Source organism: Eschrichtius robustus, chromosome 2 (assembly GCF_028021215.1).
Source record: "Eschrichtius robustus isolate mEscRob2 chromosome 2, mEscRob2.pri, whole genome shotgun sequence".
Lineage (NCBI taxonomy): Eukaryota > Metazoa > Chordata > Mammalia > Artiodactyla > Eschrichtiidae > Eschrichtius > Eschrichtius robustus.
This window is the reverse complement of record NC_090825.1, coordinates 77128168-77149209: the sequence shown is the minus strand read 5'-3', so window position 1 is coordinate 77149209 and position 21042 is coordinate 77128168. Positions and strand designations below refer to the sequence as shown.

Genomic DNA, 21042 nt, shown 5'->3' with positions numbered 1-21042 from the left:
GGGGGCTTTGCTGGGCAGAGCAAAGCAGAGAGCGCCTGCTTTGGGCTCAGACACACCTGGGCTTGAATCCCAAGTCTATCGCTGGAGGGCCTTGGACAGCCTCCAAACCTGCCAGGGGCTGCTTTCCTACCTGCAAACGGCAGGTATACAGAGGGGATACTTACCAGATAAACATCATTTTGATAACCTGCCTTTGGAAAGGAGGAAGTGACAGATCTGAAACTGCTGAAAACATTTAGGCTTGGAAGGCATTGCATCAAAAAAGTGGATACAACCATCTATTCGACAGCAGAAGCTGTCATCCTTTATTTCAGTGTTTTCAGCTTTGTTTGACTAAACAAGATAAAGTCCCTGCTGGTGGCCCTCTGCTTCCAAGAAGTTTGTCCTGGGAGCTGGTGGTTGCCTCTCCCACGTCCATGTTCCCCTTCCTCCTCCCAGCTTTGCCCAGGAGTCCAGTCCTCCCCAACACGGCCCCCTCCCTCAGGAGGGGCTAAACCGTCTCCACTCCAGGCATGGGCCTACTCGCTCCAAAAGTGCGGTCATTCCATGCCTTGTGCTAATCTGTGTCAGGAATGAGCTTGTGAGGCAAAGTGGACCAACACCACCAGGTGAGGTTTGGGAAATCGTCAGAAGTGACCCTCTCTCACTTCCTCTGGACACTGTTGCTCACAGAGATGAGGGATTCCACCGCCAGGCTGAGGGTGAAGCCATCTCGTGGACAAGGGCAGGGGAATGGAGCTGAGGCCTCTCAACTGTGCCAGCCCCGAAGCTGCGCTACTTCAGACTTTTGTTTTTTTGAATATTATTATTTAAGCCAGTTTCAGTTGGGGTTTCTGTTCCTTACAGCCAGAGGCATCCTAGCACGTACAGGAGTGATGGACTAGTCCAGAAAATCCCTTCACCTCCAATGTAGCTACCTTGGGAAGGAGGCACCAGTGAAAAGCAGACCCCTGCTCTTGATGGTGAAAGGTGGGTGTTAGTCGATAAAATCAGAGTGCCACGTATGACAGAGAGTAAGGCGGGTCGATTATCCAACAGCTGTGCTGTCTCTTTGTGCTGGTCCAGAGAACTCAGGTATCAAGCACACATCAGTGGGCTTAGGGGAGAGAGCCCCTAACCTTGGGGAGGGTATGTGAACCAGTTCCAGCCCAGGAGGTATAAGGGAAGTGTGCTGAGGGGAAAGCATGGAGGAGGAATGCCCTACCTGTGTCACCCCCTGCCGGGGCCACCCTCTTCCTCTTACCTTTGAACACAGTTATGTGAGGACGGATGCTTGGACCAGCTGCAGCCAACCTCCAGCCATGAGGGGAGGACCACGAGAATCTCAGATACACCCCCCCAGAGCCCTGGATCCCTGAGGCTCTGAGCCTGCCTCCTACCTCCAACTTCCTGATAGCCAAGAAAATCAACCCTCTAATGAAAACTGGTTTAAACTGGGTATTTTGTTTCTTTCTACCTAAAATATCCAAGCTGATAAACCCGGTTAGAGGCTGGGGCTATAAAAGCGGGAGTTATCATATTTTGCTTGTTTATACAATGCTCTGAAGTCTAAATCTATGTGCTTTCTCTCAAAGTACCCTAGAACTCCTTAGAGGGAATCCAAGTCACAGCCCAAGGGGAATCCTTCACCTTTCATCTTTCCCCAGTCACAACCATCCCAAAGGAGACAGGCCAGATGCCCTGTGAAATATCCTACCTTGGCACCAAGAGTTGGGAAAAGAGAGAAACATAATGTCACTTCCTTCCTGCTGTCCCTAATAAAGAGATTCCTAATAAACGGCTCAGTTTGGTTTGCCTGACATGATTCGGTTAAGGAGAGGAGAGAAAGCCCTCCCATGAAGCCAATAGAAAGAGTAAGAGCTGCATGTGGTGAAACACTTGGAAAGGTAAAGGATACAGTCTTGAGCTCAAATGATAGCAAGAAACCTCAGTGGGACCCAGGGACTCTCAAGGCACCAGTATGAGTGGGTGACATGCTATCTCGAACTGAGCCTGGATCTTAGAAAAGGTGGCAACTTCTGGAGAGACTTCCCAAGTATATGGTGGAGCCTATTGGAAAGCAGCCTCTGCTCCTGACCTTGGTTGAACTTCAAGTCAGGGACCCTCTCCTTATTCCTCTAGTCAGTTTGGGATCCAAAGTATCTACCTTTCAAAGTCGCTGTGAGGATTAGAGATGATGTATGTAAAGCTCCTAGCACTGAGCCTGGCACACAGTAGGCCCGTAGTAAATGGGAGCTGTAGTGTTTCTGAGTTCAGCACCGAGCAGCCCCCTTCAGAGGTAGAAGGTGAGGGACCACAGTTAGAGTCAGCGTCAGTGTCTTCTGAGGTCAAACTGGAGTTAGAGTCTACAGTGAGAGTCAGATTGGTGCTCTGTGGTCAAATCTAGAGAGAGAGCATCAAACAAGATAGACTCTGAAAACAGGCACAGCCACACACCAGAATCTGCATGTGTCTGAGGCTGGTAAGGGCTGCTAGCAACGTGGTTCATTCACCTGAACTCCTGCAGCTGCACATAGACAGGGCCAAGGGCAGCCAGGATGAGTCTAGAGGTCTTGAGGGAAGCTCAGAACACCGGCAGCCCAACAACCACTGAGCTGCCCTTCTGCACACTCCAAGCCTTGTGGAAGCCAGGACCAGTCCCAGGGTGAGCCTCGAAGGACCCTAAATGTTTGCCTGCTTCAAAGCATCCCTACCACTCCTTCTGTGGTCAAATTGCATTTAGCCACTCATCGTGCTAAACGGAAGATGTCACAACATGCTGAATTCATCAAACATTGAACTGCAAATCTACTCATGCTTAAAATATATCTATTACTGCTCCTCACTGCCTATATGTAAAGTCCTTAGTCTTCAGCTTGGTAAAAGACACCCATGATCCGCCTGCTCTCCAGCTGTCTCTCTCCTCTCTCCCCACCTCGAACCCTTAATGCTCTATTCACACGTGACTACACTTAACACCAAGTGCCCTCTATGTCGTTCTTGCATTTCCTGTTCCCTCTGCCTGAAGTGCACTTCCCTACCTTGTAGACTCAAAAACATCTCCTCTCTCGAGGTTCAGCCTAGCTCATCTTTGTCTACCTTTCCCTAAGCACCCTCCAGGCGGGAATGACCACTCTCTTTTGGTCACCCTCATGCACATACATACTTCTATTATACCACCTAGAATACTTTATAACACTGGGTTCATTTTCCATGTCTGTATCGTCTCCCCTTAGACTATAACGTCCTAAGGGCTGGGGCTGCATGTGATCTTTGTGTCTGGCCCAGAGGAGCTGATTAATGTTTGTAGGGTGGATGCATGGGTGGATGGATAAGGACCAGTGTGCATCTGGCCTCTGGTAATACAGGGATGAAAGCCCTTTCCCTGACTTCAGGGAGCTCACTGTAGATGACAGAAAAGGAGTAAAAAAGAACAATGAAATGGCATGAGTCAGAGTACAGCATGTTGTGTGAGCTCAGCTGAGGGGCACCCAACCCAGTGGGGAAAAGAGATCTGTGTTCAGGGGTACTTCCTAGAGGAGTCAAGACATGATCTGGGTCGTGTTGGACCAGCAGGAGTCCACCACACAGAAATGGGGGCCAGGGGCACCATGGACAGAGAGCGGAGCAGGTGCAATGGCTCAGACTCGATACAGCTGGGGTAAAGGAGAAATGTGGGGCAAAGGCAGCGACGTGGCTAAGGCAGGGAGGACCAATCACACAGGGCCACATTCCCACTAGGCAATCTGGAGTTTATCCTATAGAAAAATGGAAGTTTCCTAAGAAAAAGAGAGAACATGACAGGATGTACATACATAAAGATCATCCCAGCAGCCGTGTCAGGCCAGGCAATGAGGTCAAGGTGGAGATTCTAACAAGATCTAGCAAAGAACTGATGAGGGCTGGACCAAGGCAGGGGCAGTCAGACTGGGGAGCTACTTAGGAGGCAAAATTGTTAGAGTTTGGTCACTCTGCATAAATAAAAAGCAGGGAGCTGGGGAAGAAGCAGCAGTCAAGATGCCTCCCAGGTTTCTGCCCTGGCCGATGGATAGATGACAGGACTCCCGGGAGGATAAGCAGGTATGGAAGAGATAGGAGGTTGGCTTCCAGTTTGGTCACGCAGAGGCTGAGATGTCTGAGGAACCCCAAGTGGGTCTTCTCAGTAGGCAATGAACTATCAATTCCTGAGGCTTAGGAAAGAGTTCTGGATGAGAAAAATAAATGTGGAGCTCATCAACAAAAAGGTGATAGCTGGAGCCACGTGTGCAGACAAAATCTTTCTAGGAGGGTGTACACAGAGTGAGAAGAGGACCAAGCCCCAGGATGTACCCCATGTGCAGGCAAAACTCCTGAGGAAGAGGCTGAGACAGAATATCCAGAGATACAGGAAGGAGAAAGAGATCAAGCTGCAAATGACATGGGGAAGAAGAGAGCTGGGGGGAGGAGGGGAGATGGAGGGACAGTGGTCTACAGGGTCAAATCCTGCAAAGTGGGCAAGTAAGCAAAAGAGCCTGAAAAATGCTCATTTGTGGCCAGATTGTCCCAGCCCTCATCAGCCTGCGGTACAAATGAGATGACATTAATAGTAATAGCCCGTATTTCATATTTCACATGGATCACTAGCTTGTTGCCAACTATCTGCAGAGCAGGACCTCCACTGCCTTGAAAAAAGTCCTTGCTCCCCAGTATTTCTGGGAGTGCCTGGGGGTGCACAAGCCCAAGAAGAGTCCTCATGTCTCTTCCACACACACCCCCTCTTGATGTGCACAGCACTCCAGGACGGCAGCCCCCATGATGGCTGCCCGCCCTGAAATACCCCCGAGACCCATGGGTTCCATCTCCTGATGTGCCAAAGCTATAAACTTTCATGATGTTAACGCAACAGAGTATTCTATGCTTTGAATTCTTCACTGAAGTCAAGCCACGGCATTTTCTGAAAAGTGGAGAAGACTCCCCCTCTTTGCCATCTGTTTTTGTTCCAAGTCTCATGAAAAGGCCTTCTTCAGCTGTGTCCTGTGGCCATCTGTCCTAAGGCTTCAGACACCACTCCCTGGGCCTCAGCTGTAGGGCAGACAACAGAAGCCCTCTCCTCCTGCACCCTGATCTCTGCCCCAGGTACCCAACCCTCCAGGGACCCTATGCAAACAGATCCTTTGGGAGTTTCACTCCACCGGTTTACCAGAAACTCCACACCCACACTTCTGGGTTAATCTCAGGCAGGACACCTGGCAGCAAGGTGATTTAGCAACGTGGCGGTCATGATTGACGTTGGCCAAAGGAGTTTCAGCAGAACGGTTGAGAAGGAGGTCAGACTGCACTGAGGTGAGGACAGGATGGGAGGTGGGTCAAGTTCAGATGGCAAACATAACAGCAAGTCCTATGAGCCTTGGCTTTTAGGGAAGGGCAGGAAAGCAGGGTCAAGGAGATGGAAGGTGGTGGTGGTGGTTTGTAACAAGGCAGAGACTTGACCAGAGTCACATGCTGAGGAAAAAGAGCCAGCGGAGCGGGAGAGGCTACGCCCAGACGCTGAGAAGAGAGCGGTTCTGAGGGAAGTGCCAGGCGCGAGGCGTGCTGCGGACCCTCCCGCGGGAGGGAAGAAGGCGGCCCTGAGGCGGCCCCGGGCTTCAGCAAGCGGCCCCGCCACAGGAGTCCGAGCGAAAGGACGAAACGAAGAGAGACGACAAGGACTCTGCCAGGAGCTTATTCAGGAGAGAATGAAGCTGTGGGTTGGGAAGTCCCAAGCCTGACGTGGACCAGTCACCTCAGGCCTCCCGCCCTAGCACATTCTTTCTGAGGCCAGAGATCTCATATCTTACTTAGTCCCTCTCTGTGACTCAGAATCTGGGTTTCTTGCTTTGCCATTTAATTTTAGTAAAAATTAGAGCTGCTTCCAGGAGTCAATTTTCTTCCCTTCCCTCAATCATGCTATGCTTGGGATTCTGACGTGACAATCAGTGAAGGTGTGCAGCTCCAGCTTGGGCCCTAGTCTCAGTGTGAAACCTCCTGGGGAAAAGGATAGTTCCCTTTTCAAGGAGGTGGTTTTCCTTTTTTCCTTGCTTTGTTTATTTAACTGACTGCACATGGAGGGGTCAGAACTGGCCCTAGAACAAAAGACTTCGCTCGCCCCACTCGGGAGGGTGGGCACCACAGGGAAGAGCATCAGGCCCTACAGCGTCTTAGGACACTCAGGTGACTGTGAGAAGTGAGCTATTTCACCCCTTAGACTCACAACAGTGAAAACCACGGGTCACAAACAAAGGGTCAAACAGAGAAAAAGACCTTCACTGGACCTGCAGTTTGAAATTTGGGTTTGTGCTGGAATTCACTTCCATGCTAAAGTGCAGTTCAAGGGTCACAAACTCAAATGCTTAGGGACGAACAGCAGGGGTCTGGAAGGCGTGAGCCAGCCCGGCGAGGGGCGGGCAGTGGCCTACCTGAGCCGCCTGCCCTACCCAAAGAACAACAACTCAGCCCCAGCTGCTGCCACAAATGAAGACAACCTGACCTTTCAGAGAGACGTCGAGGGTCCAGGTTCTTTTGTGAAATCTCCAGATGTTTAAAAGTGGGGAGCTAATTCTACTAAACAGTGACAACGGCAAACAGTGCAGGCCAAGCAAGACGGGACACAAAGTCACCATCTGAATTTCGCTTCTTCTAAAGAGATTTCAGCGCATTCTGTTTCTTGAATGATTCTGTCTGCCTATGTTTTTAGAAACTGTGTCTCAGAGACAACAAAGGTTTGACTGTCTGCTCCGCCCCCTCCCTGGGGCTGGTCTGCACGCTTTCTGCTTCCCCAGAGAGTGACTTGACTCTGTTCTCTTCCCAAGAGCAGGCGCTCCTGAAGGGGCTGAGGACAATGGCAGCCTGGACATAGCTACTGATGATGACATACCAGCGGGCGTTCCTCCGAAGCTCTAGCTGCTGAATCACTCCAGACTGAAACGACTTCAGGACTGGCCCTTTAAAAATCGAGCGCGCTACCGGGCAAACTCCTCCTCCAGGGAGGTTCCTTTAAATGAGAACCAGCTGGCTGGGCCCCCGCTTTACTCCCAAGCAATACCTGCAATCGAGGTTTTCTCCCCGGGAGATAGCAGCCTGTGAGCATGGCTCAAGCGTTTGTGAACAGCAAAATCCAGCCTGGGAAGGTAGTTGTGTTCATCAAGCCCACCTGCCCCTACAGCAGAAGGGCCCAGGAGCTCCTCAGCCACTTGCCCTTCAAACAAGGGCTTTTGGAATTTGTCGATATCACAGCCCACGGTGACACCAACGAGATTCAAGACTATTTGCAACAGCTCACAGGAGCCAGAACGGTGAGCCTGGGGTTTCCTTCTAAAAGGCGGGGGAGAAGGCTCCCAGATTCCTTTTTCTTGTCGGGGCTGTGAACGTGGTACGCCTGTGCCTTTCTCTAGGACACCGCTAGGGCTCTGTCTGTCACTCCAGGCGGCTGGAGGGCTGTGCAGGTGGGGGAGGGCGCCTGAGAGCGGACACTGCTTCCTTGAATGGGCGGCTGGACTTCGGCCAACGGCGCTCTCACATCAGAGGAGGGAGCACAGCGGATTGTGTTGGGCGTCAGGGGCAGCGGGCCCAGCAGCTGCCCAGGAGTCACTGGGGAGCTATCTGGAGTCTTTGTTTTAAGCACTGACAGTCTGCGCTTGCAGGGCTGGGGTGGAAGGAGGGATGCAGGGGCCAAGTGTGATCGGTACATTTCTGTTGTTGTGCAAGAATCGCGTGCACTCTTTGCTCTGCGTTCACAGGGCCAAGTGGGATTTGCTGTCCTTCCATCTTTTCTCTAGGCTCTCTTTAACCTTCACCTAAATCGCTCACTCTTCCATATTTTATCCAACTCCTCCCACTGGAAAAATCTAACGGCTCATTATTGCTCCTTAATCTAAATTATGGGATGCTTCCAGGCCTGTTAGGGAGTCCAGAGGCCAGAGTTCCGGATGGCTCTCGCAATGGTTTGCTGTGTGATCCTGGTAAGTCACCAGCTCCGTGACTCTCAGGGACCTCCTGGCTGCAGCACCAGACTGGAGGAGATGACCTCTACATCCCTTTTTGCTATGAGTAGACAGTGGGACCCTAAGAACCGCTGTCCCCTATGTGAAAAGCCTTCCTCTTCCTCAGCACCCACGGCTTCCCGACGAGATAGCCAGCCAACCAGATCACCAGCATCAGTTCAGGTGCTGGGGCGGGGGCATGGTGGTGAGTCCCGTCCCACCAGCTCACCCAAACTCCCTTTCAGGACGCACATTCTAGGACACAGCGTTTGCAGAAGCACATATCCTAGCTCAGGTTTAGTTTGACTTACCGTGTTTTTTCCGGCTTCTCAGTGTAAAGCCTGGGAGGCTGTTCTCCCCACCTCTCCAGTCAGAAATCAGCCTTCTGGTGCAGAAAGAGGCAAAACACGCTATACCCCATTGCTTCCAGGGCCCCTGCTGTGAGCCGAGGACCCTCGTCTCTGGAAGGAGGGAAAGGGCAGTGTAAGTAGGCCTGTGGCCCCCGCTGTGAGGCATTCCTCTGGGCCAGCGGTTCCCAAATGTTGCTGCTCATCAGAATCACCTGAAGAGCTTTTAAAAAATACCTTCCCAATGCCCTAGTCACACCGCATGCCAATTAAATCACAGTATGGGAGGTGGCAGCCAGGCATCAGTAGTTTTAAAGACCCCTAGGACATGGATACAAACATTGGGTTATAAGATGAATAAGTTCTGGAGATGTAACGTCCAGCATGGTGACTATAGTTAGTAATACTGTATAGTTAGTAATACTGTATAATGTGCTTGCAATTTGCTATGAGATTAGATCTTAAGTGCTCTCACCACACATACATGCAAATGGTAGCTGTGAGGTTATGGGTATGTTAATTAACTTGATTGCGGTAATCATTTCTTAATGTAGTATATGTGTATCAAACCATGACATTGTACACCTTAAATACACACATATTTATTTGTCAGTTATACCTCAAAAAATCTGGAAGTGAAAACAGAGTTTATCTCCTGTCAAAAAAATAAAAAGGTAATTCTAATTTGCAACCAGGTTTGGGAGCTACATCTTTCAGCCCGGCAGCACCTATTCTCTAGCAGGAAAAACAAACCTCTTCACGCATTCATTCAACATTTTTTTCAATTCATTATAAAGCAACACTTTTTCTTCTAGTGGTCTTTTAAGTTTGCTTTTGAATTTTTCAAAATACTTTTCACAAGTTCTTGAGTCCTGAATGCCATTCCTCCAAGGGGAAGAACAAACCCTTTGAAGCTGTATACTTCATGATCCCGAACAGTGAAGGGTTTCTATTAGAAGAGACTGGAAACCTTGAGAGCTGTCGCTATCTTGCTTATCCTGTGATGCCTGTGTGCTGTGCAAATAGTAGGAGCCCAGCGAGACTTGATTGATTACAGAAACGTAGGCCTTCTATCAGGCCATGTACTTGGAGAAACTGGTTTTGGTTTCGCTATAGCCACAGCTCCTAGATCAGTGCCTTCACTTATTCCTTTCCTTAGTGTTCTTTCTTTATGTAAATCCAAGTTTCTGACCTCTATCATTTTCCTTCTCTCTGAAGAACGTCTTTGAACGTTCCTTACGAGGCAGATCTTTGGGCAACAAATTCCCTCAATTTTTGTTTGTGTGAGAAAATCTTTTTCTCCTTTGCTTTTGAAGGATAATTTTGCTAGATACAACAAATATTTTTAAGCACCTACTATACTAGGCACTTTTCTGGACGTTGGAAATACTGCCATGAACAGAACAAACAAAAATTCCTGCCTTTGTGGAACTTACATTCTAGTAAATGCAATTAATAAAATAGTATGTTGGAAGGTGGTAAGTGATGTGTGCTATGGAGAAAAAAACAGGCAGGAAAGGCAGGTAGGCTGTAGGCAGCAAGGTACAGTTTTAAATGGAGTCAACAGGGCCTCACTGATTTTAGTAGATCTCTAAAGAGAGTGAGGGATCAAGGCATGCAGAAATGTAGGGGTAGGGCATTTCATGCAGTGGGAACAGCAAGTGCTAAGGTCCTGGGGTAGAAGTATGCCTGGCAAGGAGGCCTGTATGGGTGGAACATTATGAGTTAGGAGGAGATGAGGTCCGAGAGATCACGCGGTACAGGTTGGCGAGGGCTTTCAAGCTATCACACGGAGTGTGCTTGTCACAGGAGATGAGATGCCACTGAAGGGTTCTGAGCAGAGGAATAACCCTATCTGACTTGATTTTGAAAGAGTCGCTCCAGTGGCTGTGGGGGAAGAGAAGACAGGAAGGCCAGGGTGAGGGTTGAAGCTGGGAGACCTCTGGAGGCTAGAGCAGTAATTCAGATGAGGAAAGATGGTGTCTTGTACCAGGGAGTAGCCAAGGAGGTGCTGCAGAATGTTGGGAGCCTCTGAGTAACACTGGAGTGCAGGAGATGCCACCTGGCTGCAGCCGGGGCTGCGGAAAGCTCCGGGAGGGGAAGGGCCCCAGAATTCCCACGCTTGCTTTTATGGTGGCAGTTCTCTGCTTCTTGGCAGTAACAGACTCAAGTTCCTCCGAAGAGGCGGATGGGCCAGGAGGGGAGGGCACAGAGTACGAGTCTCCCTTCCTCAGCTGCATCAACAGCTTCCTGTTTTGTCACCACAGCCTCCCACACTGTCCTGCTGCCAACTGATCACACTGACCACAGCCAACTGTTGCCTAGCCTAGAGGGTGGGTGTAAGGGCAACGGGGCCTTTCAGCTCTCAGGCAAGCCAGCTTGTAGCCAGATGGTCTGCACAGAACTCCGCCCTGATCATGTTTCAGGGCCTGCCTCAGGTGGCTGGGGGCTGCTGTAGAGCTGTGGGTTCCCAAAGCCTCAGTTACCGCAGGAGGAATGAACCACTATCAGTGCCAACCGGTGGTTTGCAGATGTGACCCCTGAGAGTCAGCATCACCTGGGAACTTGCCAAAATGCACATTCTTGAGCCCCAACCCGGATCTCCTGTATCAGAAATGTGCGGGGAAGGAGTAGAAACCTATGTTTTAACGAGCCCTCTGCAGTTCTGATGCAGGGTTCAAGTTTGAGAACAGCCATCTAAGGAGAAGACTCCTTACTCCTCAGGGCCTTCTCTCTAAATAACTGAACTCAAACCCCCTGGGCCAGCACCCTGGCCAAAGGTGGAGATGTGGCAAGTGGCAAGAGGAGTGACCATTGCTCAGTTCTTTCTGACAATAACAGAAGTTCAAGAATGAATACATCTCGTCCTTATTTAAAGCTCAGATGAGTTTTACTCCTTTAGGTAATGGCTTCAACAGAAGGAGCCCTGTATTAGAATTACATTAGGATTCTGTTTTATTTACCATTGCAACTGACCACAGCCAACTGTTCCTGGGGAGATAGAAGCCAAAAGGCCCCCAAAAATTTGAGAGGTGCTTTATTTTCCCTAAAATAATGGCCAGATCCAGGGGGAAAGTTAGGTTTCTGACCTCATATTTCTGCATATTCTTTCAGCTAGTAAAAAAGCAATGTTGCCTTGATGGCGCTTCCATTTGCAAAGTCCCCACACAGGCGTGCAGTGCAGGTGGGACAGGCGTCACCTTCTGTGACTGAGGAGGACATTACCAGGCTTTCTTGCTGGAACACAGTCCTGTGTGCTCTTCCCCACTCTCGGGACATAGGAAATAGCCATGGCAATGGAGTGCAGGATCCTTTCAATTTGGGGCCTTAATTTTTAAAGCGTACTTCCACCCAGAACCCCTTCTTAATAAAAATAAGGTAAGGAATTACCTGAAATAATCCGGCCCTTTTTCTCAACTCTCACACTTAAAAAAAAAAATTTCATCTGAACATGCACCCCAATGTTCATAGCAGCATTATTGACAGTTTCCAAGATATGGAAGTCACCTAAGTGTCCATGAACAGATGAATGGATAAAGAAGATGGGGTATATATATATATAATGGAATATTACTCAGCCATAAAAAGAATGAAATAATGCCATTTGCAACAACATGGATGGACCTAGAGGGTATTATGCTAAGTGAAATAAGTCAGACAGAGAAGGACAAATACTGTATAATATCACTTACATGTGGAATCTAAAAAAATACAACAAACTAGTGAATATAACAAAAAAGAAGCAGACTCACAGATATCGAGAACAAATTAGAGGTTACCAGTGGAGAGAGGGAAGGGAAGAGGGGCAATACAGGGGTAGGAGATTAAGAGGTACAAACTATTATGTATAAAATAAGCTACAAGAATATGTTGTACAACACAGAGAATATAGCCAATATTTTATAATAAGTGGAATATAATTTATAAAAATTGTGAATTACTGTGTTGTACACCTGAAACTTGTACATCAACTATACCTCAATTGAAAAATGCATCTGAATTACTATGCCTTCTGAGGAAAGTCAAAAGCTTTGAAAATATTCTTGCTGCCTTCTGTCTTTCACCTCTCCTGCCCCTTCTGGTGTGTTCCTAGTGTTCTGGGAGAGGACCTGCTTGCTCCTGACCACTCAGGGTACCCGCATTGTGCTTGTTTCTTCACTGCCAGTCAGCCTTTCTGTAACACCCCTGGCCTGGAATTTGCCTGAGCCACAGTGAAAAGACTTCCTCCTCTCTCCTCCTTCCAAGAGCCCTCTAGAATCCTGGAACACGCCTTACCTAGCAGCAGGGAGGGAGCCTGAGTTTGACTCAAGATGAACACGTTCAGCGGGTAGAATGACTGTGTCAGCCTGGCTGGCCCTGGGCCACCCACCCATGCCAGGTGTGAAACCAAAGCAGATGCATGTCCTTGCTCCCAGGGCTGCAGCACTTAAACATCTTATGATGGGCCAGGTATTAGAGAAGGAGATTCAGACACCACCACCCCTTCCCCAGCTGAGGACAGAGCTCACAGACGAGAGAGACGACTCTAATAAACTGTGAGTCTAAAATCAGGGACAGAGAACTGATGCAAATACTTTTCCAGCTGTACTTAGAGACAGACTCCTTCCTGGTTGCCATGACTCAGTTTAAGGGCTCAGGTGTGGTCCCAGCTGTAGAGAAACCAGAATTCAATCAGGGTAGTCCAGCTGCGGCCAACCAAAACTCTTTCCCTGAAACATAGAGTAAAATGTTTAAATCTCTTTGACAAGTTAGACAATCTCACACACACACACAGAACATTCTATTTGAAAAGCATCTTGGCTTAAGAAGGTTCTTGAATGAATAATTTTATGCTTATAATAAAGTTCTGCCCTGAAAGAGCATACATGAGGAGGTTGTGAAGTGATCTGAAAAGCTTTGGATCATGGGAAATATTTAGAGGAAGGATAAAATGTCTAACCTAATAATGATGTTCTCTAAATGTCCTGGCTTGTTTGCTTTTTTAGGTACCTCGCGTCTTCATTGGTCAAGAGTGCATAGGTGGATGCAATGAACTAGTAAATATGCATGCAAAAGGGCAGCTGTTGACACGGCTAAAGCAAATTGGAGCTCTACAATAATTATAGGTGAGTGACAGGTGGGACGCTGGGCCAGGAACACTGGGAGATGGTGGAATTCTACTGCCACGTTTTATTACAATCTAGGAAGGCACTCTGGCTAGGGAAAGAATGATCTGGGGTGATTTGAGGAACTGTGACGTCATGTATGAGTTTCCCATTTTACAAATGGATTCATTTCATCAATGGGAGGAAAGCTTTTCACTCAATCTTCATTTAACAAATATTTATTTAGCACTTACTATGTGCCAGACACTGTACGAGACACTGGGAATACAGAGATGAACAAAAAGATAACATGGAACTTATATTCTAGAGAGGTAGACCAATCAAAAACAAGTAAGTAAATAATTCCTGAAACAAATGAATAATTTGATAGAACATGGCAGGGGGATGGGGAGCAAATTAAGCTAATGTGGTAAGGGAAGGCCTTTTTCAGAGGGGCTGGTTGAGCTGAGACCTGGTTGACAACAAGGAGACGGCCATGTACAGATGAAGCAGAAGGGCTTTTCAGGCAGAAGGAATAATAGCGAGTACAAAGGCCCTGAGGTGACAAGTATGGAATATTCAAGGAACTGAAAGCAAGCAAGAGCAGACTGAGTGAAGCGCAGAAAGAAGGAAAAGTAGTAACAAATGTGGGCAGGGACCAGAGCACACAGGCCATGGTAAGCAACCTAGATTATTCTAAGTGCAATGTGAAATCAAGGTAATTTTTGCTTTACCTGTGTTCACCCTGCAAATCAATTCAATCTAATTGGCTTCCCAAATGACAAAACAAAGTTTTCTAAAATTGTAACCTAAAGGAGATCTTTGACTGAATGGAAAACCATAGGATGATGAATTCTTCAGAAAGGAATCAAGATACCTTTGGGGTCTGATGGACTCCCCTCCCCCCAGCTCTTGTTAGTGCAAGCTAGCTTCTAAGCAGGCCAATTGCACTGACTCACAGGTGGAAAGACTCGTTTGTTTTAGCCAAAGGAGAAAGGGGTTCAAATTAAAATGTTCTTTGAGGAGTATTTATTGCCCATTAATTAATAATTAACCCTTGAGCAATGAGTACATATAATTTGTGGTGGTTACTCAGAATAGCAACATGAAGTGAAAAAACAAGGTCTGAAAAATGCAGCTGAATCCCTTGAAATAAATTAGTCAATGTTATAAACTTTTAATCACAATTATACAACATCATCCCCTCAAATAAACACTGTGTCTGTTTGGGTTAGCTTTCTGGCCTCACCCATGCACGAGAGCACTCAAAACCCAATTAACTGCTGTGCCAAATGTTTGCTTTTCTGGAACACTCTTTAGCAATTTAGGCTTAGATGAGAATGAAAGAAAACTTACGACTTTCCTGGGAAGGTGGGAAACACCATTTCCCCAGCTGCCTCTATGTTGGCGTGGGCACTAGAGTCCGCCATATTCCCCAGGTCTCTTTATCTGCATTGCCCTTCAGCATATTATGCTCTCAGTATTCTACTGGCAACTTGCATCTCAAGGCCATCTGTAACCGATTATGCTTAAACAGCAAGAGTAAGTGTTCTGGTAATGAAAGGGAAATGAGAGGAACTGATCTTTTCCAAGAAAATCCAATTCTTTGTATTTTTTCCTAGCAGAACAGACCACAGGCGGATATCCCCCTTGAGAGCTGGATGGCATTGCAGATAATGACAGCACTTCCTGGTGGATGGACCTGGGGCTACGTTTACCCAGCTACAGCAACTGTTTACTTAAAAGTTTGAAATATGTTAACGCAAATAAAGTGGGTGGGGGGCATTTTGGGGGCAAAAACAGCTTTTTCTTCTTTTGACTCAGTATTAAAAGGGGACCAACTTGCCCAAAACAACAGGTCTGAGAAGTTCGATCGATGTCTTGGGTTTCTTGTGGATTGGCCCTTTGGTTTCCAAAAAGACAAGATATGCTTAGGATTCACTCACTGACCCAAAAGATGTTCCTTGTCTTTGGCACGTGTTCCTTACTACGTGTTCTCCACGTGCTGGGGCTCCTCTACCTCAACACCAGTGTTTCTCAACCAAGTATATCCCAGACCTCCTGGGTCGAATCTATAGTTGGTTTTCTGCTACTGTCCAAAGATTATTTTGTTGAGTTTGACTTTATAGAATTTGTATTATGAAATCAATAGATATTTTGAATCTGCTTTTTCAAAGGGTGTCTCCCTAGCCACCATCCCCACCCCACCTCCTACCCCCTCCTACTGCGAGAATCACTGCCGTGAACCAGTGTTCTGAACCGTGACAACTCATAGATCTCATAGGAAATATTCAACAATTCCGTGAAGGGTCTGAGCACGCAGTCTGAGAGATGCCCCTGAAAAGTTAAGCACGGTTGGTCTTCATTTTGGGCCACAGGGATCAGAGGTATAAATGCAGATGCTACGATCACGTGGCAACACTCTGTTACGTAAGATGGTTGTCCAGGGAATCCTGAACAAGTGTGTATTAATTTGTTTATAAACAAAAGTAAAACATAAAATTTTAAATGTTACATAGAAAACTTGTATCCCCACCTCCAAGAATATGTCTGTGAAAGTAGCCAAATTTGGGGAACTCTGTTCTAAATGATTTTCTCTCTCTCCTTTCTTTCCCCCTCACTCTATGAAAACTTAAGAATTCCTTATTGTGAAGGTTGTTCTAGAATTGCAAGATTAAGTTAATTTCCCTCTAGAGTCTCTAGTATGAATGGTTAATTTCTTCTCTAATAAAGAAGTACCCATGGATCACACAGTGATTTCTGTCCAATTCTTTTCTACGTTCTCAAGACCTTAAGGAATGTGATTATTGCAGAATATACCAACTTAAAGTTTTTTCATGTTCATCCCCTGCAGGCACATGCCATTGTCCTTCATTGAGTATAAACGGGGTGTAATTTTGTAAATTTCATAATTTGAATATGTCAACACTAGCCTATTGAATAATGTTTAGGATTCAATAATATTCTTTTTCATACCACATTCCATTTTCCTATTTCTCTCCTAATACTCTCGTACTTTTGGCTTCCTCTCCCTTCCCTTATACATCCTAACCACTCCCTTCAACCAGATGGCTGTGGATGATCGAGTAGGTTACACACTGCACAACACTATGAATGCCACCTCCGGAGGCTGTGCAGTGTGCAAACTGTACAGTCCCTGATCACCTCCAGACCACTTGCCTGCTCTTTCTTTCACATTTCAATGTCCTCGCTCATTGTGTTCCTTCCTCCTGAGATACCCTTTCTTATCCTTTGTTCTTCTTTCAAACCCTGCCTTCAAGGCCTGATTTACAGACTCTCCCCTCTGGACCTACCCTCTCCTCTCACTGCCTCTTGACTAAAAAAAGTCATTGCTCCTTCTTCTGTAATCTTAAAACATCAGGCTGTATTGTAGTTAATCATCTGTACTGGTCTCTTGCCATATTCAGAAATACTCAAAGGCAGTAGCCTCGACGTAAAAACCTTCATATGCCCAGTTTCTAGCACAGAGGTTCTATTTTATCAAAGCAATACATGCATGTGGTTTAAAATGTCAAACAACACTACAACACTACTCCACCCCTCCCAAACCCCAGTCCTGGCCACACATTTATCAGTTTCATAGGTATTTAAGCTATTTAGAAATACTGTAAAATGTATTAGACATATATAAGAATATATAGAATGCATAGTTCTATTTAAATGAACACCCATGTATTTGCTTCCATAGTTAAGAAGTAAAGCACCCATATAACAGCGTGCTTCCACAGTACTGATAAAGTACCTTAGAGGCCCAGGACTTCCCTGGTGGTCCAAGATCCCACATGCCAAAAGATAAAAAAAAAACAACCGTACTGTAGAGGCCCATGTGCCCCCTCCCAATGTATCCCTTTCCTCCCTTCACAGAGATGATCTCTAGTTCATTTTGTTGTAATCATTCTGATCCTTTATAGGTTTACTTCCTACAATATCCCTCAGCAATACATTTTACTTTTGAAAAGCAATAGCAAACACCAACCTAGCTGTGTAAGGAAAGGGCAATATTCTCACCATCAGATGAAGGGCCTCAGGAGAAGATAAGCTGAACAGAGGCTCTGAGTCATAGATTAGCTTCTGTTTCCCTGGGAGTTTACCAAAGGGGTATTCCCAAATGAGTCTTTGGAAACACTGGGCAACCCATGGCTGGGGAGGTTATTGTATGAACAGGTACTGGGCATCCCCCAGAAATATGTAATGGAAATGGGCTGCTCTGCATTTTCGGCTTCCATGGCCAGCCTCCAGCTTTCAGGAACAGGTCCAAGCACACCACGTCCATAGCAGTGTGGCAAGCCTATACCCCCTCAACTAGCCAAGGTTGTGGCATGGAGAACAGAAATGTCATCAGCACAAGGCAAACTAAGTTCAGATAACGATCTGCTTCAGGCTCATTTAAGCATTCTCACCTCAAGTTAAAAAAAAAAAAAAAAAAAGACAACAGTTGAGCTCTCAACATGGGGCATTTCACTGCTCCAATCTGGACTGTTTGCTGTCCACGTCAGAGCACAGCTCTCTTCCTGGGATCTCCCTTCACTGTCATCCTGGGGATTCCATTGCTCTCCATCCTGAGTTGGATCTCCTGTTTCCCACACCCCATAAGTATTTGTTATAGGTAAAGTGCTGTAACAAAAACATAATGACAGAAGCTTATTTCTCTCGTAAGAGTTCAGAGGCAAGCAGGTGGCTTTGCTCTCTGAAATCACAATCAACCCAGGGGTTGTGTGCACCACTTCTGCTCATATCCCATTGCCCAGAAGTTAGCTGTGGGTGACACTAGGCCGTGGTGTCCCTGCTGGGAAGCCCCTTGCCCAGCTAAAACTCAGGGAGGTGTACATTGAAAGAAAATTAGGAGTTTGGGAGTAACAGATACACCCTACTATACATAAAATACATAAACAAGGACCTACTGTATAGCAGAGGGAACTATACTCAATATCTTATAATAACCTATAATGCAAAAGAATCTGAAAAAGAACATATATATATGTATATAAATGAATGATTTTGCTGTATACCTGAAACTAACACAACATTATAAATCAACTAAACTTCAATAAAAAGTTGTTTGGGGCTTCCCTGGTGGCACAGTGCTTAAGAATCCGCCTGCCAATGCAGGGGACACGGGTTCGAGCCCTGGTCCGGGAAGATGCCATGTGCCGCGGAGCAACTAGGCCCATGAGCCACAACTACTGAGCCTGTGCGTCTGGAGCCTGTGCTCCGCAACAAGAGAGGCCGCGATAGTGAGAGGCCCGCACACCGTGATGAAGAGTGGCCTCCGCTTGCCGCAACTAGAGAAAGCCCTTGCACAGAAACTAAGACCCAACACAGCCAAAAATAAATTAATTAATTAATTAAAAAGAAAAAACCTTCCCCGAGCAAAGGTGCAGTCTAGGGCAGGAAAAAAAAACAAAAAAACAAAAAACAGTTGTTTGTTTTGAATAAATAAATAAATGCTTAAAAAAAAGAAAGAAAGAAGGGGAGAATGGCTGTCAAAGGAAAATTAGCACATTGTATCTTTCTCTTTTTTAGTCTTGTTCATTTTGGAGGACCATATATCCTCCACAAGTTTTAAGGAAAAGAGAATGGGAAGTAAACTTTTTGAAACCTTGCTTGTCTGAAAATATTTTTATTTGATTGATATTTGATTGATAGTTCACCTGGATAGAGCTTCTAGTTGGAAGTCATCTTCCTCTGGAAGTCTGAAGACACTGCTTATGGTCTTTGGCTTTCAGTGTTGCTGTTAAGAACTCTGAAGCCGTTCTGATTCTTGATGACCTGTTTGGTATTCTTGTTTGTTTTATATTCTGGAAACTTAGAAAATCTTCCCTTTGAAATATCACAGTGATGTGCCTTGGGGAGGGTCTATTTTAGGGGCTACTTGGAGGTTTGAAAGGCCCATTGGAAATTTTATTGGATTATTTTATGGATACTTTCCTCCCCTCCATTTTCTTTGTGTCCTCTTTCTGGAGCTCCTAGCAATCCGATACTGGCTTTTCTGGACTTGTCCTCTAGTTTTTGCTATATTTTCTCTCCTATTTTCTTTGTTTTATTCTGAGGGATTTACTCATTTCCCCCTCCTTGTTTTTCTATCAAGTTTTTAATTTCTGATAATGTTTTTAACTTTCAATAGCTCTTCAATATTATTTGAGTGTTTCTTTTTTTTCTAGAATTGTTTTTGCTTCATAAATGCAGTACCTTACCTTGTTGAGGTTATTGAGATTTTAAAAAACATTTTTACTGAGGTTTTTTTCCAACTGTGATTTTTTTCTTATTTCCAAGAATTTTTCCCTGTTCTCAGTTGTTTCCTTTTTAATATTTTTTTGTTCTTGTTTTATGGATGCAATCTTTTCTTTTCTCTCTCAAAGGATATTAATTATAGTTGGGGCTTTTTAAAAAGCTGTCTTCTGATTCCAGCATTCTCTCTGAGTTCCTATGTTCTGTTTCTGCTTAAATTTGAAGATCTTCCAATGTTCTGCATTGAACATTTGCAATCTGGCTGTGCGTAAATATTTAAGAATGAGGCACCAAAACCTGGTTGGAAGATTTGTGTGTGCATGAATTGGGCTTGTCAACTGGTGGGCTTCACCATAGAACCTTTGTTCAAATGTCACCTTCTCAGCAAGTCCTCCCACATCACCCTATTTAAAATTTCACTTGGCATTCTCTATCCCTCTTCCTTGTTTTTTCTCTATAGCATTTATCACCTAATATGTTGTATAATTTGCTTATTTACTTTATTTACTATCTGTCTTCACCACTAACCCCTTGAGACCAGGAATTTGTGTCTGTTTATTTACTGCTGTATCTGCAGCCTCAAGAAGACTGCTTGCACATAGTAGGTACTTCATAAATATCTGTTAGGTGTTTGAATGAATGAATGAGTGAATGAATGAATGATTAGCTGCTGACTACCCAGCTGTTAGCTCCTGGACGTTTTTCTTTTCAGCTGTTCAGTTTCTCCAGTTTCCCAGCGGGTTGGGGCGTGCCACCAGGTTCTGGCTGCCAAGTAGGGGAAAGGGATTTGGCAGCCCCCTCGTCAGTGTGCAGACTCTCATGTAATCTTCTGTTTTCTGTCTGTTCCTTGCTGAGTAATTCGGTGTGATATGCAGGGATAAAAAGGACTGTCATCCAAAGAGCACCAAGAAGTTGGCACACGGGGTTGGCAGAGGGAAGCAACAAGAATAACCAGGCAAAAACTTCATAGCCAAAGCTCTATTCCTTTGGTTTACTTTAAAAAGCAAGTGATTCAATCTCCTGCATGTATCTCATTTTAATAACTGCCTTCAGGCTGCCCCTTCCAGACTGGCCCCTGGAGTGGGACACCTGACAGCCATTCTTCCCAATTCAAGGTTGTCCAAAGATGACCCTTAAGGGGAAACAACAGCCAGGGGTGATCAGGGTGGCCCAGATCACACTATTTATATCCCCAGTGGGTATCATTAGGCCATTACCTTGACATTTGGTTGTAAGAGAAAGCCATGCTCCCTCATTCACTGCACCATAACAATTTTTAGTGGGTCCTGGGAAATATTTTAAAGAATTGGGCTGAGATATTTTAACTAAAATCCCTTTGCTATATTAATAGTGATCTTTTCTTATTAAGTACATTGGACATTTGAA

At 45.9% G+C, this 21042-nt stretch overlaps 1 protein-coding gene across 1 annotated transcript; it reads left to right on the top strand.

Annotated features, from left to right (window-relative positions):
* Nucleotides 1–6983: 6983 nt before the first annotated feature.
* Nucleotides 6984–16158, top strand: GLRX (glutaredoxin). Its single transcript, XM_068535659.1, has 3 exons — nucleotides 6984–7289; nucleotides 13309–13428; nucleotides 15033–16158. The coding sequence occupies exons 1-2, from the start codon at nucleotides 7083–7085 to the stop codon at nucleotides 13420–13422; spliced, it is 321 nt and encodes a 106-aa protein (XP_068391760.1). The 5' UTR covers nucleotides 6984–7082; the 3' UTR covers nucleotides 13423–13428; nucleotides 15033–16158.
* The last annotated feature ends 4884 nt before the right edge of the window (nucleotides 16159–21042 follow it).

Bases quoted from the DNA above. Each gene is read 5' to 3' on its own strand.
- GLRX (XM_068535659.1), top strand. From the start codon at position 7,083: ATGGCTCAAGCGTTTGTGAACAGCAAAATCCAGCCTGGGAAGGTAGTT. The intron at 7,290-13,308 runs GTGAGCCTGGGG...TTGCTTTTTTAG, and splicing joins AGCTCACAGGAGCCAGAACG to GTACCTCGCGTCTTCATTGG.